Source organism: Drosophila persimilis, unplaced genomic scaffold, assembly GCF_003286085.1.
Source record: "Drosophila persimilis strain 14011-0111.01,24,50 unplaced genomic scaffold, DperRS2 tig00000431-arrow-pilon, whole genome shotgun sequence".
Classification (NCBI taxonomy): Eukaryota; Metazoa; Arthropoda; class Insecta; order Diptera; family Drosophilidae; genus Drosophila; species Drosophila persimilis.
Window position 1 is genome coordinate 6,422,640 of NW_020825312.1, and position 17,998 is coordinate 6,440,637.

At 51.5% G+C, this 17,998-nt stretch overlaps 2 protein-coding genes across 2 annotated transcripts in view; one reads left to right on the forward strand and one right to left on the reverse strand.

The window, feature by feature from the left end:
* The window catches only part of LOC6603228, a 45,430-nt gene that overhangs the window by 16,044 nt on the left and 11,388 nt on the right, over nt 1-17,998 (reverse strand). Inside the window, 7 exon segments of the mRNA XM_026989651.1 lie at nt 8,950-9,365; nt 9,433-9,940; nt 10,200-10,608; nt 10,687-12,076; nt 12,161-12,363; nt 12,431-12,925; nt 12,965-13,961. Coding sequence (XP_026845452.1) covers nt 8,950-9,365; nt 9,433-9,940; nt 10,200-10,608; nt 10,687-12,076; nt 12,161-12,363; nt 12,431-12,925; nt 12,965-13,961 — 4,418 coding nt within the window.
* On the forward strand, nt 4,632-6,908 carry LOC6603230. The gene is made up of 2 exons (XM_002028170.2): nt 4,632-5,110; nt 5,206-6,908. The coding sequence occupies exons 1-2, from the start codon at nt 4,632-4,634 to the stop codon at nt 6,809-6,811; spliced, it is 2,085 nt and encodes a 694-aa protein (XP_002028206.2). The 3' UTR covers nt 6,812-6,908.

Below are 17,998 nucleotides of genomic sequence, written 5' to 3' on the forward strand. Positions count from 1 at the left end.
AACAACAAAAACAGCAACCCACACACACACAGGCACCTGCACACACTCGTATGGAGAGTGTCAACCCATTTAATTGCCTCAAGTCCGGAGTGAGTAAGAGAGGGAGAGAGAGGGCAAGGTACGTGTACGTGTACCCCCTGCTCTTTCTATCCCACTCTTCAGCTTCCGATGAAGCTTTCAAATTTAGTTTTTGGCGCTCACTTCTCTCTCTCTCTCTCTCTCTTAGTTATTTTTTTGGGTGCACTTTCCGTTTACCGTTACACGTTTTTCAGTGATTTTGTTTGTTTTGGTTTTGGTTTTGCTTTTGTTTTTTTTTTGCGGCACAAAAACACAAAAAGAATTTTTAACGAACGGGAAAAAGGCCTCCATGTTCCCCAGTCTCCCTCTCTCCGTCGCACAAACACACACACACACACACACACCTGCTGAATGCTGAATGCTGAAGGGAAGAGTCGGATTAGTGCGGCGTACCCTTTCCCTTCCGAAAAGTTCAATTGGAATCTGAAGGCACTTGTCCCTTGAGTACAACGACGATATGTGTACACGTGTATCTCAGATAACACTCATTAAATGCCACTGCACATAGAGGACTACCAGATACTCTGCACTAATCTAGAGGATTGATTACTACCTTTCATGTTTGTAAAATGTATTCGGAAGCATACACCCAGAGAAAAAATCTCTGAGAAAAGAATACACCACAACCGTAACGCTTCGCTTCAAATATTTATGCTGTTATAATTGCACCGAGAGTGAATTTCATATTTAAATTAATTGTAACAAATTGTAACGAAATTGTGTGTGTGAGCATGTCGCAGTGGCGTGAATCTCAATCACAAGAGGCACGAGATGATAGAAAAGGCAGAAAACGCTTCGTTTATATTTATTTAAAAGTTTTTCCAATGCAGATTAAATATGCGCCGTATTAAAAAGACTTTTATGCTTGATCTATATGGATCGCAGCGAATTAATCCCCGAATTATGTTTAAAAATTTCCAAACTCTATTGCAATGAATTTCATTTGATTAGTAGACCATAGTACGAGTATTATCTAAAACTTAACCAAAGATGAGCCCTCCAAGGCATTCTTAGAGGCGGAATCAAAACGGATAATTAAGTCTCAACATTAAACATAGGAATGTACATTGGATATATGTACATAGGAAAACGGATAAGTCGAGCGCTGCTTGCTCATTTTCTGGCAGTGTTGATTCCCCTTTAGCCTTTCGTGTCTGTCTCCTTAATATGACTTTTGTTCTCTGTTGCCGTTGCCCAGTAAATGTATCTGTGTGTATCTGCATCTGTATATCTGTATCTGTGTATCTGCATCTGTGGCTGTTTCTGTTCTTTGCTTTTTTCCTGTTGTTGTTTTCGGTGTGCGTTTGTTTTATTAATGTTGACCGTCAATTATGTTTTAATTGTCATAAAAGGTTTGTCCCTTTTGACTCTTTCTTTCTCTCTCTCTCTCCCTCTCCACACATGAAGAGAGATGAGGCGTGGAAACAGGCGGGGAGGGAGAGACACGTATGCACACAATAAATCCACAGTGGGGATAAGCTTTAGCTCGACACAATTGCAGGGGGGGGCGGGGGATAAAAGGAGCAAAGGAGCACAACAGAACAGAAGTTGCTTGTCATCATGGCCAAAAGCATGCCCCCCACCTCCCCAACCAGCAACTGTAAATCCTGTGCATGTGTCGTCTGTGGATGTCCGTGTGCATGGTTGTGCAAAGCCACTTCCACTTCCTTCCTTTCACTTGACAGTTGAGTGTGTGTGTGTGTGTGTGTGTTCGTCTGGTATCCTCCTCTGGTTTCCGCTTCGATTTGGTTTGGTTTTACAGTTGTCAGGCAATTTGCACATCAACTTATACTGCAAAGATCAGCACAAAGTGTACCAACGCACACACACACATACACAGAGAGAGAGAGTGAAAGAGCAAGAGAGAATGAGTGAGGGAGAGGAAGGAAGGGTAAACTCAACTGCTCTCCGCAGTAGACTCCTTTTTTTGTTCAACCTTTCATTAATCAAATTGAATTCCATGTCGCACTGTCCTGCAGAAGGCAGAGAGGCAGAGGTGTTATGCAACGTGTTATCGATGACACGAAACGAATATCATACAAATGCCAATTGGTTATCGATAAGAATCTCGATCGAAAGAAGATTGCCCCCCTTAAAATTACTACCGATTACAGATATATATCGATTATTCATTGAACAGGCTACAAATATGTCGATACATCTTGCATCGATTATGGTTATCGCGAAAGAATCGCTAATGATGGCCAGTCATAATGGGAGCACCAACAACTCGTTGCAACAATTATAAAAGAGCGAGAAACCAGAACAACATCCAACAAAGAATACACACACGCACACACACTGTCAGGCAGGCAGGCAGACAGACAGTTCTCGTGTCCTGGCTCGAACAGGATGCTGGACAGGGGATTAATGCAACGTTTAAAACGTTGCCAGATTGACGACGTCAATCTGTCTCTCTTTCACTCTCTCTATCTCTCTCTCTCTCTCTCCCTCACTGTGTCCCGTTGTTGTGTTTTTTTTTTTTTTTTTTGCTGCTGCTGGCTGCCAATTTATGAAATTTATTTTTTGCCTACGTTGTGATTATTTATTCAAAAAGTTGGCCTCGACCCAGCGTCTGGTCCAGGATCCCGGACCCCAGACCCCGGACCCCGGACTCCGGTTGTAATTGCAATTGTTGTCAGTGTGTGGCATGTGGCATGTGCTGCACAGGGAGGTGGCAGGTGGCAGGTGGGACTTGAGGCATGGGGCATGCATGCTAAATAAATTAATAACACAATTTATGCATGACGCACATTTATAATTACATTTGGAAATAATTTAATTAAAATTGTTAACGCTTGATTGAAGTTAAATCGAATTGGACAAGACAGACGACATACGACACAGAGACGGACAGACGGATACCGAGAGGTCGTCGGTCCCCAGTCCGCAGTCCCCAGTCCTTGGGCCTCCACAAAAGCCAACTTAATTAAATTAGCCTATCAATAAGGGGCATAATACTCGTCAAAAGCCAACAAACTGACCAATTTCCATGCCACAACAGCCATCCATCCATCCATATCGGGCCCCCAGAATCTGTGGGACAAATGTCACTTCTTTGCTTCTACCTCTCCCTCTCCCTATCCCACCGCCCCCTTGATTTGGGGGCTGAGGTTGTACAAATAAACCGATTCGCTGTAGCGGTAATTAAAAGCCAACCAAATGGCCAAATAAGCCACAAGCACACACATAGACACGGAAAAAAGGAAGAAAAGTTGTATCGAATTTGTATGCTGATTGAAATCTTAGAGAAATAGTGTAGAGGCGCCACGGTGCGCGGGCCACGAAGCCAGTGCTACCCTGCAAAGGAAGGAGCTCCGATCGAGGGATCCAGGGACTGAGGGAAACCCCGCAGTCATCATGCCCTTGCATTCTGCAGGGTATGTCCAGGGTAAACGCTAATAGCTGATTGAGAATACGAATGGGAGAACAGCACACACACACACAGACAGACCATAGATAAGGTAGCCCCAAAGTACACAAACACACACACAAACAGCCAAACACGAGTAAGCGGTAAATCAACAAGAGAACATACAGACACACACACACGCGCGCAGGCACATGCATCGCATGTAAATATGTATTGGTTATGCCCACAAATCAATTAAGTCGATTGAGAGGCAACAAATTTTCGGCACAACACACACACAGCGGAATAGAATGACAGAGGAAGAGAGAGTGAAGGACAAATGTAAAGAGTTGTTAAGCACTCAAATGACACATGCAAGACGATGCACGACAGGGAGAAGGGGGGAGAAACTCTTTCCGCTCTTTCCGTTCAAAAGAACCGCGCGCAAAATGCCAACGGAGTGTGCCCTTAAATGTAGGCAACGTATTTCCGAGTGGCTTCCGCACAAAAGCAGGCAATGGCTTTCCACTCCCTCGGCAGCCCCCAAATGCAGGCAACACTTTTTGACTTTCGCCTGTCCTAAGCTGCCAAGAGCTGTGGGTGTGTGTGGAGTGCGGGGTGCGATGTTGGCTGGTGGCTGGTGACGGCAGTAATCTTAAATATTTGTTAATTTGCTAAAAATTCCACACTGCCACACACAGACAAAGCCGAATCAAAATCCCACACACACACACACACACACACAAACACAAACCAATTAAACAGACCAACAACAACAAACAGGGGGAAAAACTCTGCCTGCTGGCTGCTGGCTGCTGCGCTGCTAGCAACCGCAGAAAACGAAGCCAAAGCCGACGTCCAAACCAAACCAAAGCAAAGCCGAAACCGAAGTCCAAGCAGCCGAAAGCATCGCTGTAGCATCCCCGACCGACCCCGAGACTGCATGTCCTGGCTATAAATAACCGAGACATGCCGCGAGGCGACATCAGTCCTGACCGGGTTGCACACTTGACGGGTCGTCGCCGGGTGTCGTCGTCGTTTGTCGCTCTTTTGATGCTCTCGCTGGCTGCTGCGGCTGCTTGTTGCTTCTTCCACAAGCCCCATCATCTTGCGTTGCTATCCTTCGCCTGGGAGGATATTCTGGGGCAATTGGGATCTATTTTTGTTGAGTGCATTTGTTGCTTTTTGTTGTTGTCGTAACATGTTTACGAATTGGTTAACGGGAAGCAGTGGCACAGCGCCTCGGGGCATCGGCCTCACTGCGCCACCGTTGGCTGCCGCCGCAGCACCACTGTCCGTCGGAATCGGCAGCGGTGGGGGCATTATGAGCACTCCGCCGGATGTCATCCTGGAGGTGGGCCCCGCGCCGAGCAACGTGCGCTTTGTGGCCCACGCTCTGGTCCTGGGCATGCACAGTGGATACCTTCGCTCGGCCATCCGCATGGATGAGAGTGCCGCCGCCTCAGGAGCGGGCTCCAACAGCAGCACAGGAGCCACAGGCGCCCAAGGAGCCGCGGGAGGAGAGCTAATGCTTTACTTGGGCAACGTGACGGCGGAGCAGTTTGCCCCGCTCCTCACGTACATGTACACGGGCTACCTAGACTTGAATGTGGACAACATCTTTGCTGTGCTGCTGGCCACGCACGTGCTGCACATGCCCCGAGCTCTGGAGATCTGTCGGTGGGTTGCCACCTCCCTTCCACCATTCTACCCTTCCGTACCGTACTCCCCCTTTTCTTAGGCTCAATTTGGGACTCTGTTTTATTTTTTTGTAGATCGTTTCTGGCCCGGGCCCAGACCGAGGGCTATCTGAATGGCAGTGGCAGCAATCCCCCCCCACAGCTATGTCCGACGGCGCCAGTTAGCGCCAAGATCATCCGGCCCATTCCGAGCAAGGCCACGCTCCCGAACTTTGGCTTCATGCCAGTGCCCCTGCCACTGGCTCCTCCTCCGCCCCCAACAGCGCCACCGCCGCATCCTCCTCCCGTCCTGCCCGCCTATGCGGGTGCCGCTTCCCTGCTGCAAGTAGAGCCGGAGTATCCCGGACTGGACGTGGCCTTGGATGAGGACGAGGAGGAGGACGTCGAGGTATTCATCGACAGCAACACTGTCACCGACAACGAAAACGAAATCGAAGACATGGAGGCCGAGGACTGCAATGTCTCGGTCGTCAGTTCACTGGCCAGCAGCAGTGCGGGCAGCCTTAACATCGAGCGCCTGGACGCAAAACCGCCCACACCCACACCCACACTCACACTCACACCGACCCCCAAGCCGCAGGCACCGACCAGGACCAAGAAAGAGCCCCCAGCAGCAGTCGTGCAAAGGGGATCCCGCTCCACACGCTCTGGGAAGCCAGGGAGGAGAACCAATGCGAGCGGACTCCAGGTGGCCAAGGCCCCGGTGCCGGCCGCCCAATTGGAGACGGCCACGGCGGCGATGCCCTCCAAGTTCATCATCGACGTTGCCAGCTGCGACGGACCCGTGCGTTTCCGTCGCATCCTGAACACCGCCTACGGCCACAAGCCGGAGGCCCTGGACGGCTCCGGATCGGAGCAATGCGAGCAGCAGCGGACCCAGCAGAGCGTCAGCTACTCGTTTCACCAGCAGATGGCCAGAGCCATTAGCAGCCAGCAGCGACAGCAGTTCCACCAGCAGCAGCAGCACCAGCAGCAGCACCAGGAGGAAAGCGAGAACAGTGGCGATGCCACAGGAGGATCGGGAGCAGCACCAGCCAACAGCCGAAAGCAGGCGAATGCAGGAGCCTCCTCCTCTGCAACGACCGCCAGCAGCAGCAGCAGCATCGGAGGAGCTGTAGCCCCCAGCCAGGAGCTGTATGTGTGCGTGTACTGCAAGCACACGTTCAAGTCGCAGTACTGCTACCAAAAGCACGCCAAGCGGCACCTGAATCCTCTGAGCCTGGCCAGTGCCGAGAAGAAGCTGGTGGCCAGCGGAGACCATGGAATGGTGGCCATGGAATCCAGCAACACTGGGCAGGACAACAGTCAGTCGCAGGAGGCCACAGCAACGGCAGCAGCCACGGCAACAGCAGCAGGAGCAGCAGCTGCCACATCCACGGCCACAACAAGCGCTCTAATGCGGCGCGAGGTGCGTCCCTTGGACATGAATGTCCAGTACTATCCCTGCAAGACATGCGGCAGCAAGTTCCCCAGCTACTACTTTGTCCACAAGCATCGCAAGATGTGCCATGCCGATGAGATCGAGGCGGCGGCGGCAGCGGCAGCCACCAGCAACACTAGCAGCTCTTCAAGTGGAGCCGCCGCAGGAGCAGGCACTGCCACTGTCACCGGCAGTCTCTCTAAAAGAGAGACGACGGTCGCAGCAGCGAAGGAACCTTCAGAGGATCAGCAGAAGCCGTAAGGCATGCAGCGAATCTTGTGGAACTAACCAAAAAAAATCAAAAGCAACGAAATCTACGAATTTACGAATACACCTACACCTACCCTATAACACTGACATACACAAACACATACACATACAACTGTACACAGATACACAAACACACAATCGCTGAATGTTTTTTTTGTTTGTCGCTCTAGAATTTCAATTCAATAAAAGCAAAATACTACCAATATCATCCGAACATAGGAACAACAGAGAAGAACAGCAGTTACGAGAGAGAGATATGCGGTATTAATCGTCAATCGATGATTCCACATAAAGCAATCGATATATCCCAGAGTCAGAAGAGTACATGCTGTCTACAAACCAATCTGTCCACGATGGGATCCGACAATCATTGAAGAAAGTCCGAGTGTAAAACTTACAACATTAATCAAAATCGAATGATATCGCTTGCAATTTGTAATCGGTATGGAGATGATATAGATCAAAAAGCGTTAATTAAAATCGATTGTTATCGATATGGCGATATGGCGTGGCAGAAGAGGTTAGCGAAGAGCTATAGTAAATATGTACGTACGTTGAAGTCGAGCTTCTGTATAATCGATTGATCAGCAAAGATCAGAAGCGTGATACTTAATCCAAAACGATTGTTGTATATATACATTGTATAATCGGTAATCGTTTTATCGACTTGAAGGTTGATATTGTGATTAGTAGTCGCTATCGACTGTTGATTGATGATTGGGTTATGATTGGGGATATCGTTTAGATATATAGGGATTATCGCATTCGATAGCCATATTTCCACAGTTTTGGCCACCCCTGTGATCCACTTAGCCCCTCACCCCCCTCCGCAGACAGAGCCCTCTCTCTCCACGAATGGAAAATGTGTGGTAGCTGTGGAGGGGGGGATTGGCAGTGGGGTCGGTGGGTGGCAGATGGGCTGAGCAAACAATCCTTGCCGCAATTTAATAATTAAATTAAATCACTTGCATAATAAAAAAGACGTTTACGGGAAAAAAATATAATTTAATTGAGTTTAATTAACTCGCCAGGGAGATGACGACAGCCAACAAGGCCGCAAAGATGATAATGAAGATGGTGGCACAGTGGGTGGCCCGGTGGGTGGTGCAAACAAAACCGCTAGCGACCAAAAATGTGAGAGACAACCATCTCATCCTCGTTTTTCATCCCTCCTGCTACTCCTGCTTCTGCTTCTGTGTTAACTCTTTGGACCAGGACCTGGACCTGCCCCTGGACCTGGAACTTGAGGCAATTCCGAGCCAAGGTTCTCTTTTTTCTTTTTTTTTTGCTTTTTGATAAAATATTTATCGACAACGCAAACAGAAATGGAGACAGAGACAGGACTGAGACTGAAACTGAGACACGGAGAGACACGACAAATTTGATTGGGTCGAAGCAGAGAGCGCGCTGATGGGCCGAGGGAGGAGGTGGGAGGGAGGCTTTTGATTAAACAGGACAAAAGGATACGACGCATTGCAGTTGTCAATGACAGAAAATGCATTTTTGATGCAAGAGCAAACCAAGGACCACGGCCCATAACGGACACTCGCTTCGAACACGCGCGAGAGGGATGAAAGCTCCACTCAAATGGGAGAAATACGAAGCTTTGCCCAGCTTTCTCCATGAAAGCGCTCTGCCATGTTGAGGGTTGAAACAGGGATCAAGGACAGGGCAGAATATTTAAAGAGAGCTTTAAAGCTCACAGAACTTCCGAAAAGCTTCACACCGCTTCCTTTCAAAGCTCAGAGCCATCGGACCATCGAACTTTGTAAATTCTCAAAAGAAATAAACTGCTATAAGAATCCTTAAAGCTTGAAATGTTCACCGTTTTCATGGTTTTGAAAGCTCAAAGCTGTGCACTGACAGAAAACCCCCTCATCTCTGTACTAGAGCGCATCCCTGGGCGAGGGGATCAAAAAACTCCTTCAAACAGACAGAATATCGAGAGGTACACTGGGGGTCAGACGTTGGAAGGTTTAAGAATAGCCTCGAAGGCTCAACTACACTTCGTTCCGAGGATCTCTTTTGAAAATATTAAGAAGAACGCGGGCTCAAGGTCCAATTGGAATCCTGGTATCTCAAACCATGAAGGCCATTCGAGGCCACAGATATTTCGCTTTCGCACTTACCTTTGCCGTCCAGTGCTAGGCCATCCAAGTTGTTGGATGCGATCCCACTGCCACTGCCGTCGGCGGATGCCATCTGCATGGCCATCGATGTGGTTGCGGATGTGGACGATGTGGCCGACGTGGTAAGGGCACCGCTCGACGCTGAAGTGGACATAATGCAGTCGACGGCGGAGATCAGCAGGCCGGCAGTCGAGGTGGCCGTTGATGAATTGACCATGGATCCAGCAGTTGCTGCCGCCGATCCAGCCGCCGCGGATGATGAGGATGGGATCTTGTTGATGTCCTTGGCATTCGCATTGGCATTGGCATTGGCCTTAATGCTGTTGCTATTGCTGTTGCTATTGCTGTTGCTGTTGCTGTGGTGATGATGGACTTCGTTGGCTGTCATCTCGCTGTAGCGCTTTCTCTTGGAATCACTAAAAATGCATTGGGATTAGGCTTCAGTTTCCTAACTACACTCTACACTCGCTTCGTTCGACTCACCTGACATCGGAGAGCAGATCGTTGCCGGCACCCAGGCCCTCCACCTGAGCTGCCTTCAGCTTCTGGCCAAGATAGTTGCCCGCCGTGGTGGCCGTCGTCAATGTGGGCACTCCCACTCCCACGCCCGCTCCCACTCCCACTCCCGTGTGCTGCTCCGTCGAGGCCGTCGAGCTGGGGGGCAGGGCAAAACTTCCGCTGGCCGCAGTCGATGCTGGCGTTTGCTTGACGCCGATTTTATCGCCGCCCGTTGCATTCGTCGCCGCTACGCCAGCGACGCCAGGAACACCGGCGCCAGATCCAGTTCCGGATCCTCCTCCAGCTGCCGCTTCTTCGCTGCTGCTGCTGCCGCCGGCGGAGGAGGCCTTCACGTTGGCCATCACTACGCTCTGGTAGCCGGGCTTAAAGCCATTCAATGTCACGCCCACTGGCGGTGCAGCAGCAGCTGTTGTGGCTCCTGTGGCTCCTGCTGTGGCTGCTGTTGCTGGATTGTTGGCGCGTTCTCCGGTTGCTGATGATTCCATGGAATGGAAAAGGAAAGCGATTAATGATCGATTACATTCAACGATATATCGATTTAGAACGATGGACTAGCCATACGAATCTTCATAATAAAGAGCTTTTACATGTAATTATTTCAGTGTTTCGGATTGAAAATGAATCTATCGATTATAAGATCTTTCAGTATCCGTTAAAATCCATTATACTCATTATTATATTTCTTCGATAGGGCTGTGACAATCGATCAATCGATAATCTATAATACCCACCATTGTAGACCTCGGTCTTGGCCGCCTTCTGGCTTCCCTTGGCCTGCAGATCAGAGGCGGCTCCTCCAGCGCCAGCGCCAGTGCCCGCCTCCGCCTTCGCCTTGGACGAGGCGGCTGCCACCGACGCTGCTGCTGTCTCCGCCTTGCCCTTGGCTGTGCTTGTGGACGTGGTCGCAGGGACTGTTTCCATAGCTCCAGGAGTGGCCCCTGACGTGGCTCCTTTTGCTGTCTTCGCTGAGGCTGCGCCTGCGACTGCGGCTGACGCTGATGAAGATAATGATGCGGAGGAGGTGGCTGAAGATGTAGATGCTGCTTCTGCAGCTGCTGCTGCTGTTGCTGCTGCTGTTGACGCTGGGGCACCCTCTGTGGCTGCTTTGGCTTTGGCCTCACTGCTGCTGCTGTTGCTGGTGCTGTTGCTGTTGCTGCTGCTCGTGCCCGTGCTCGTGCTGGTGGTGGTGCTGCTGCCCGATGAGATCTCTGATGCGGTGGCTGCTGCTGCTGCTTTGGCGGCATTCTTATCGCTGCTGGTGCTGGTGGCCTTCGCCGCCAAGTCCGCCTTTTCGGCGGCTGCCAATGCTGCTGCTGCTGCCGCTGATGTTGAAGGCATCGCCGTTACGGCAGCAGCGGCGGCGGCGGCAGCAGCAGCGGCTGCCTTGGCCACCTTCTCGCTGACGACAATGGCCTCGACCGCCTTGGTGACGGCGCTGGCCTTCTCAGCGGCACTTTCGGCCGCCTTGGCGGCATCGGCGGCAGCCTTCTCGGCGACCCGCTCCCGCTCGGCGGCCCGTTCGGCGCGCTCGCGCTCCGCAATGGCCGAGGAACGGCCGCCGGACTTCTGCTGCTGCTCGCGCTGCAGGCGTGTGGTGACGCCCGTCGTCAGCGAGTCGATGATGCACTGGGGCTGGGCGGCCTGGGCCTTGGCCGGGTTGCGGGAGCTGCGCGTGCGCTGGCGGGACTTGCGGAGGAGCTGCTTGTAGTTCTCCTGCTTCTTGCTGAGGTAGTAGTAGCGGACGCAGTCCTGCGGGGACTTGCGGTCGAGGCTGGCGGCGATCACCCCGAAGTTCTTGGGGTGCTGCAGATACTTCTCCTTGAAGGTTTCCTTTTCGCCGGCGGTCCACAGATTGACGGCATTGTGCTGCTTGTAGACGGTGGACATGTCCTCGATGAGGCCGTTCTCGTTGTGGTACGCGCAGTGGCGCTGGCGGGCGTCATGCATGAGGGGCGGGATGACCGCGTAGGAGCGCATCTTCTTGTCCTCGAGGGCCTGCTCCTGCAGCCCGTCCATGATCTCCTCGAGATCCGCCTCCGACTTGATGCGCGACCCGACGCGGTTGAAGCGCTCCTTGTCCTCCCGCTGCTTCCGCAGCTCCGTGAACACCTTCTCGAAGAACTCGCGGTTCTTGGCCTCGCGCGCCTTCCGCTTGGCACTCGCCTCCGCCCGCTCGCACCGCCGCTGCCAGTCCGCCTGATCCTTGGCGTACTTATCGACCAGCGTCTGCTGGTGCTGGCATCGCTCGGCCTTTAGCTTTCGTATGTGCTGCAGGAGGGGCCCCTTCACGTGGCTGTGGTGCTGCTTTATCAGCAGCGCCAGCGCCTCCACGTCCAGCGGTTGATTGTAGAGCGGCATATACGGCTGGTGCTGCTGCTGCTGCTGCCTGTGCTGTTGCTGCTCCCCGCTCTCCGCAGCCGCCTCTCTTGCATCGAGAGCGAAAGAGAATCCGGCGGCCCGCTGCACCATGGAATGTCGATCTTGGGCCATCGCTCGGTTCGCCGCATAGATCTTCTCGGCCAGCATTTGGCTGCGCATCGACAGATCCACCACCTCCACCTCCACAACGCCCCCATCGTCCTTGTCCTTGTTGTTGTTGTCCTTGTTGCTGCTGTTGTTGTTGTTGTTGTTGGCAGCTGTGGTTTCTCCAGCAGCAGCACTAGTGCTGGCCGCATCGGCAGGCGGCGGCGACGATCGCGCCTTCTTCTGCTTGGAATGGGCCGCCCACTCCATGAGGGTCTTCTCCTTCTTCCGCAGCGCCTCCATGCCGGTCTCCGCGGACTTGATCTCGTTGTCCACCTTCTGGATCTGCATGAGGAGGTCCTCCTTGGCGGTGATCCGGCCACGTTCGTCGATGGCATTGTCGCTGGGCAGCGTGGGGGAAATGGCCTCCACCTGGAAGAAAGGGAATAAATCCTGAGTATCCTGGAGGGGAATCTCTCTCTTTCTCTCTCGCACTCACCTGTGGATGGTAGGCCTCAGTACTGCTGGCAGCGGCTGCTGCTGCTGCCGCTGCAGAGGTGGACGGTCCTGCGGCTCCTGCTGTGGCATGGCTACTGCTGCCACTGCTGATGCTGGTGCTGATGCTGCTGCTGATGCTGCTGCTCGGCATTGCTGTGGAGACCGTCACCGTGCTCATGCCCATGCCCTGCATTCCCGTGGCCATCGTGGTGGTGCTGGACGAGGGCGGTACACGTGGCGTGTGCGGCGCCGCCGAGGACATCTGCGGCGGTATCGTCTCCACCTTAAGCTGCATGCCCATCGGCCCCCCGGACATCACGGCGCCTGCTGCTCCACCTGCGCTGCCTCCTGCTCCTGCTGCCATTTGACGGTGGAGCTCGTGGTTGCTCTGCCGCTGGCTGCTGTTCATCTGCGCCTGCATCTGCGCTGGCGAGGAACGCTGTTGCTGGTGCTGCTGTTGCTGGTGGTGGTGCTGTTGCTGTTGCTGTTGTTGCTGCTGCTGCTGGTGGTGGTGCTGCTGCTGCGCCTGGTGGTGTTGCTGCTGCTGGTGGTGCTGCTGTTGATGCTGCTGCTGATGTGGTGGCAGGTGGTTCAGCCCACTGGGATTGCCATCGCTCAGTCGCTGCTTCTTGTACGGCTGTTGGCTGCCAACTCCGCCTCCTGCCCCAAAGGGTTCCGGCTGCTGCTGCTGCTGGTGCTGCTGACGCTGGTTCACCTGTACCGCTGCCCCGGCCGCTGCTGTGGCATTGGTTAGGTATTCGGTGGTGTACTGCACAGAGTGGGGCAGGAGGATGCGCCCTAGATTTCCCAGCATTATGCTGCCTCCGCCGCTCCCAGCCCCGCCTGCGCCCGCTCCGCTGCCTCCTTGCTGCTGCTGTTGCTGCTGTTGGCTGCCAACGGAGGATCCTGGCTGATTGGGATAGTGGGACATGGCCTCCATGACCAGCACCCCGCCGGACGGCACCTGGACCACTCCGCCACCGCCACCGCCGCCGGGATTAGAGCCGCTGCTCGAGCCCTGTCCTGGACCTGGACCCTGACCCGGCTTGCACCCAGCGCCGGAAGCCACTGCCGCCACCGCCGTCCGTGCCGGCCGCTGGTACTGCGGCATGGCGGCCTGCTGCATTTGGGTGAGGCATGTGTAGGGATTCTCGCGGTAGGTGGGCGCCGGGGCGATGCTGAACGCCGGCTGCGGGATGAACCGATGCTGGGGCGGGGGCGGCGCCTCGCCAAATTTCGTGTAATTGTTGACGGCCGCCGCTGCCGCACTGCTGTTCCCACTGGGCGGACCCGAACGGGGCGGCGACAGTGGACTGGCCGCGGTACGCGAGGACTGCTGCTGCTGCTGGTGGTGATGCTGCTGCTGCTGCTGTTGTTGCTGCTGCTGCTGCTGCTGCTGCTGATGGTGGTGCATCTGCTGCTGCTGCTGGGATGTGGGTGGCTGCTGCTGCTGTTGCTGCTGGGAGGCGTGGTGCGACTGTTGCTGCAGGTGTCCCAGACTCTTGGCATACTGCTGCGACTGCTCCAAGGTCCTGTACGACCAGTGGGGGCGAAAGAAGAGGAAAAAAACAACAGATTATTAAATTTATGCTTGCACACATTTCACCCACAAAGGGAGGGATCCTCTCGGAAAAACCATCTCCACCATCCATTTCTAAGGTAAAAAAAAGGTCTCTGCTGCCGAGATTGTGGAAGCCATAGGCATATCAATGGGATCTGCGGATCCCAACACACCAGAGACCAAACAGCAGTCAAAGCAGTGGGTTCTGCGCCAAGAAAGGCCGATCACCCATATGGACAAAACCCAAAAGGATATGCCAAAAAGAAACCACCGCATTTGGCCACGAAAAGCGTTCCGTTTTCTTAGGACAATGCAGGAACTAGCTTCCGCCCGCGATAGCTCTTACAGTCTCAAAGATTCAAGCGAATGACGCTGATTCGCTGTACGAGTATCCCATATGCACTTTATCAACAAAATACAACGAATTAAAAGTTCATTGCCATTGAAAGCAGGTGCTTTAACACTGAAAGTCAGCTGTGTTTTCCTTTCCAGGGAATGGCAAATTGCAGATCACGTGTGAACGTAGTAACATGGCGGTGATGATGTCCTAGTGGCAACACTGGTCAAGCAGAAGCCCACTAAGCCTCCAATCCAACCCGATCCCGATCGCAAGCAAATTCTGATCTCAGAAGCAGAGATACCAAGCGAAATATAACCTAAACTAAGGCTTGACCCCGTTTCTGGGGGCAATCTAAGATAATAGGATGATCGTATTATGGAATTAAGCATGCATCTTCGCTTCCCCTTGGAAAACACGGCCCGCTCTCAGATCCAACGGTTAAATTGAGTGAAGCGCCGCATTAGCGCGCGCGTTAATGGAACGGCACTTATTGGGGACACAAACCCCGGCCGGCGTCACACACGCTGCAGCTGTGTGCGAGCGAGAGGTGCGTCATTGCTGTCCCTGTCCCTGTCGTTTTCGTGCTTCGAACATGTCTGCTTCGAGCCGCTAGCTGGCTGCTCCGACATGCTGCGGCGCACACATGCTGGCAGTCGAGCATGTTCGAGCGCTGCGCGCGTCGGCAGCGACGCAGGCAGCAGCGTTCGTTGTTCCCAGTCAATTTTCGTCATTATTTAAATTTTTGCCTTGCATTGTTGCTGTTTGTTTTGTTTTAAAGCCAGTCCCTGGGAGGGGGAAGCCCGTTGCAACGACGCGTTTGAAGCGAGAGCGTGATTAACGTGCGACGGGTTTGACCCGTACACCGTCGTCGTCGTCGCCGCAGCGTCTCGACCTCATGCAGCATGCGTCAGCGTCGGCGTCGGCATCGCCGTCGCCGTTTGCAGAGTGCGACGTCATGTACGCATTATACACGCACGCACACAGACAGTCGTCAGCCGTTCTCGCTCTCACTTATTAATTCATCAAATATTAAAGATACCCGCTGTGTGCAGGGTACTGCGGGGGGTTGTGTGGTGCGTGCGGTGTGCTGTGCGCTGTGTGCTGTGGGAGGATTACTTCAGTCTTCAGCAACGTTGCCAAACTTCTCAGCTTAGAAACGACACTAGGCACATTACGACTCTGTCTCCCTCTTTCGGGGCTCTTGTCAGTGTGTCCATTAACCCTTGAATGTCTGTGTGTCCTTGGTGTGGCCGAAACATGTTGCCAAACTTCACTAGAAACATATTTTGTTACCTGCTTTGCCTCTATCCCTCTCCCTGTCACTCCGCCAGCGTGTGCTTTAACCCTCGAATGGCTCTGTAATTAGTTTTCATTGAAAATTTAACTTTTCAACTTACCATTCATAAGCCCAAGAAATATACTCTAAGTTGAAATGTGGGTTTACTGGGGACCGCGCAACGTTGCCCAACTTCACTAGCAGAGCACCCATTTGCCCGGTGGGAACAGAGGACTCTCCCTAACCCTATGAAGGCAAAAACGTTGCCAAACTTCAATGCCAATTGCATTATCTGTGATTTCATGTCCACAAGCATTTCAGGATTCCCCGAAAACAGGAGACAATTAAGGGACAAAACTACTAGGAATACACCTCTGATCAATCGCATCTGTGCTTTAACGAAGTCACAAAAATATCTCAGTCACCAAAATTGCATCTAAAAATCAAGTTCTGAACCAAAATTGTTAATCGATTTTTTATTTGAGTTGAACAGCTTAGAGCCGTTCATTGAAGGACAGCTGAAAGGATAATCCGCTGGTGGGATACCATTCAAGCAGTGGGCATTGAAAATCAAATGCGTGGCATTTAGAAATGCCAGAAGGTGGTGTCCGAGCACCTTCTAGGGTTAACCACCGAAAACGGCGAGAAAGACAGAGAGAAGATACAAAAAATAGAAATGAGCCAATCATCAATCATGAATGACCAAGCAACTTCAGGCCCAGGGCCAGAAGCATTAGCCGGCGTTTGAGTCATGGATAATGAGTTGGCCAAAAAACATTCTTCCAAAAGTCTTCTTTTGGTTTTGGTTTTGCTTTTGCTCTTCTGCTCCTTCTGCTTCCATTCTGCTTCTTGCGCTGCTTATTCTACTGCTTGCTCCGCACTGCTTCTTAAAGCTCTCTTTTGTTTATCACTTCTTTTCCCCATTTATCATATGGGAAAGCCTTCTTCAACGCTTCTTCCTTTTCCTCCTCCTTCTCTGCCTTCTTCTTCGTGTTCGTGTAGATGTTTTACCTGGAACGAGAGAGAGAGAGAGAGAGAGAGATAAATTAGCACAAAAAAAAAGAGTTTAAATTTCTCAATAAAATTAAAGGATAGGATACCAATGGATAGAGGAATATGAGGATGGACATTGAAAGAGGGAATAAATGTTGCCATCCCAAAGGAATACCATAAGGAGTGACTACTGTATCTATAAAAAGAAACGCTTTTGGAGTTCCAAAAACATCTTGAATGATTTCCCAAGCCGCTTCTGCTTCTGCTTCTTCCACTGCTTTTCACGCTGCTTATTCTACTGCTTGCTCCACACTGCTTCTTAAAGCTCTCTTTTGCTTATCACTTCTTTTCCCCATATGCCCTTTATCATTTTTTCCTTCTCCTTCTTCTTAGTGTTCGTGTAGATGTTTTACCTGGAACGAGAGAGAGAAAGAAATTAGCAAATTAGCAAAAAAAAAAAGTTTAAATTTCTCAATAAAATGAAGGGAGAATACCAATGGATAGAGTAATATAAGGATGGACATTGAAAGAGGGGAATAAATCTTGCCAAAGTGCGATTATAATCCCATCCCAAAGGAATACCATAACGAGTGACTACTGTAGCTATAAAAAGAAACTCTTTTGGAGTTTCATAAACATCTTGAAAACATCCATTCTACTCTTCTTCGTCCTCTTTCCCACCGGCTTTGTCTCTGTCTCTCTCTCTCTCTCTCACTCTTCTGCGAGAACTTTAAGCTCGCAAATAATTAAAACTTGAAGAATACTTTTGAAGTTACTGTAACTGTGGGTGTGTGTGTTTAAGCAAGTTTAAAACATTTAGCAGATGAAGAGAGAGAGAGAGAGTGAGAGAGAGAGGAGTCCTGTCTTAAAGGTTATCCAAAGAGAAGGGTAGGCGAGGGAGAATAGAAGAGCAAACAAGGAAGAACGAGCACGAGAGCACTCGAGCAAGCAATGGCCGGGGCTGGCTCCCTCCATATGTACCGTTATGTGCCCAGCAGCACACACACACACACGCGCTTTACATATATGTATGCAAGTATTTGGCAGCACATGTGTGTTTGTTCAGCATCATCCTATTCCATTCCATTCCATTCCCTATTCTGTTCCATGCTCCACTCTGTCCGCCTCTCTGCCCGCCCCCATGCCCCATAGCAGCCACGCCTTGTGTCTGCCACGTCTGTTCGTGTGGCATACATAAAGACATAGAAGAAATAAAAGGAAAACCAAACAGACAAAAAGCAGCAGCGGAGCAGAGGAAAGAAGAGAACTCACAATAACAACAAAAAACAAAGAAAGAAATGAAAGGAAAGGAACAGAAAACAGAAAGAGGTGTAAGAGAAGACGCAGAAGAAATACAAGGAAAATCTTTAGCATTAGAAGGAGAACAGGAGAACAGGAG

Excerpts from the sequence above, each read along its gene's own strand:
- LOC6603230 (XM_002028170.2), top strand. The coding sequence starts at position 4,632 with ATGTTTACGAATTGGTTAACGGGAAGCAGTGGCACAGCGCCTCGGGGC. Across the intron at positions 5,111-5,205 it reads CGAGCTCTGGAGATCTGTCG|ATCGTTTCTGGCCCGGGCCC; the intron begins GTGGGTTGCCAC and ends ATTTTTTTGTAG.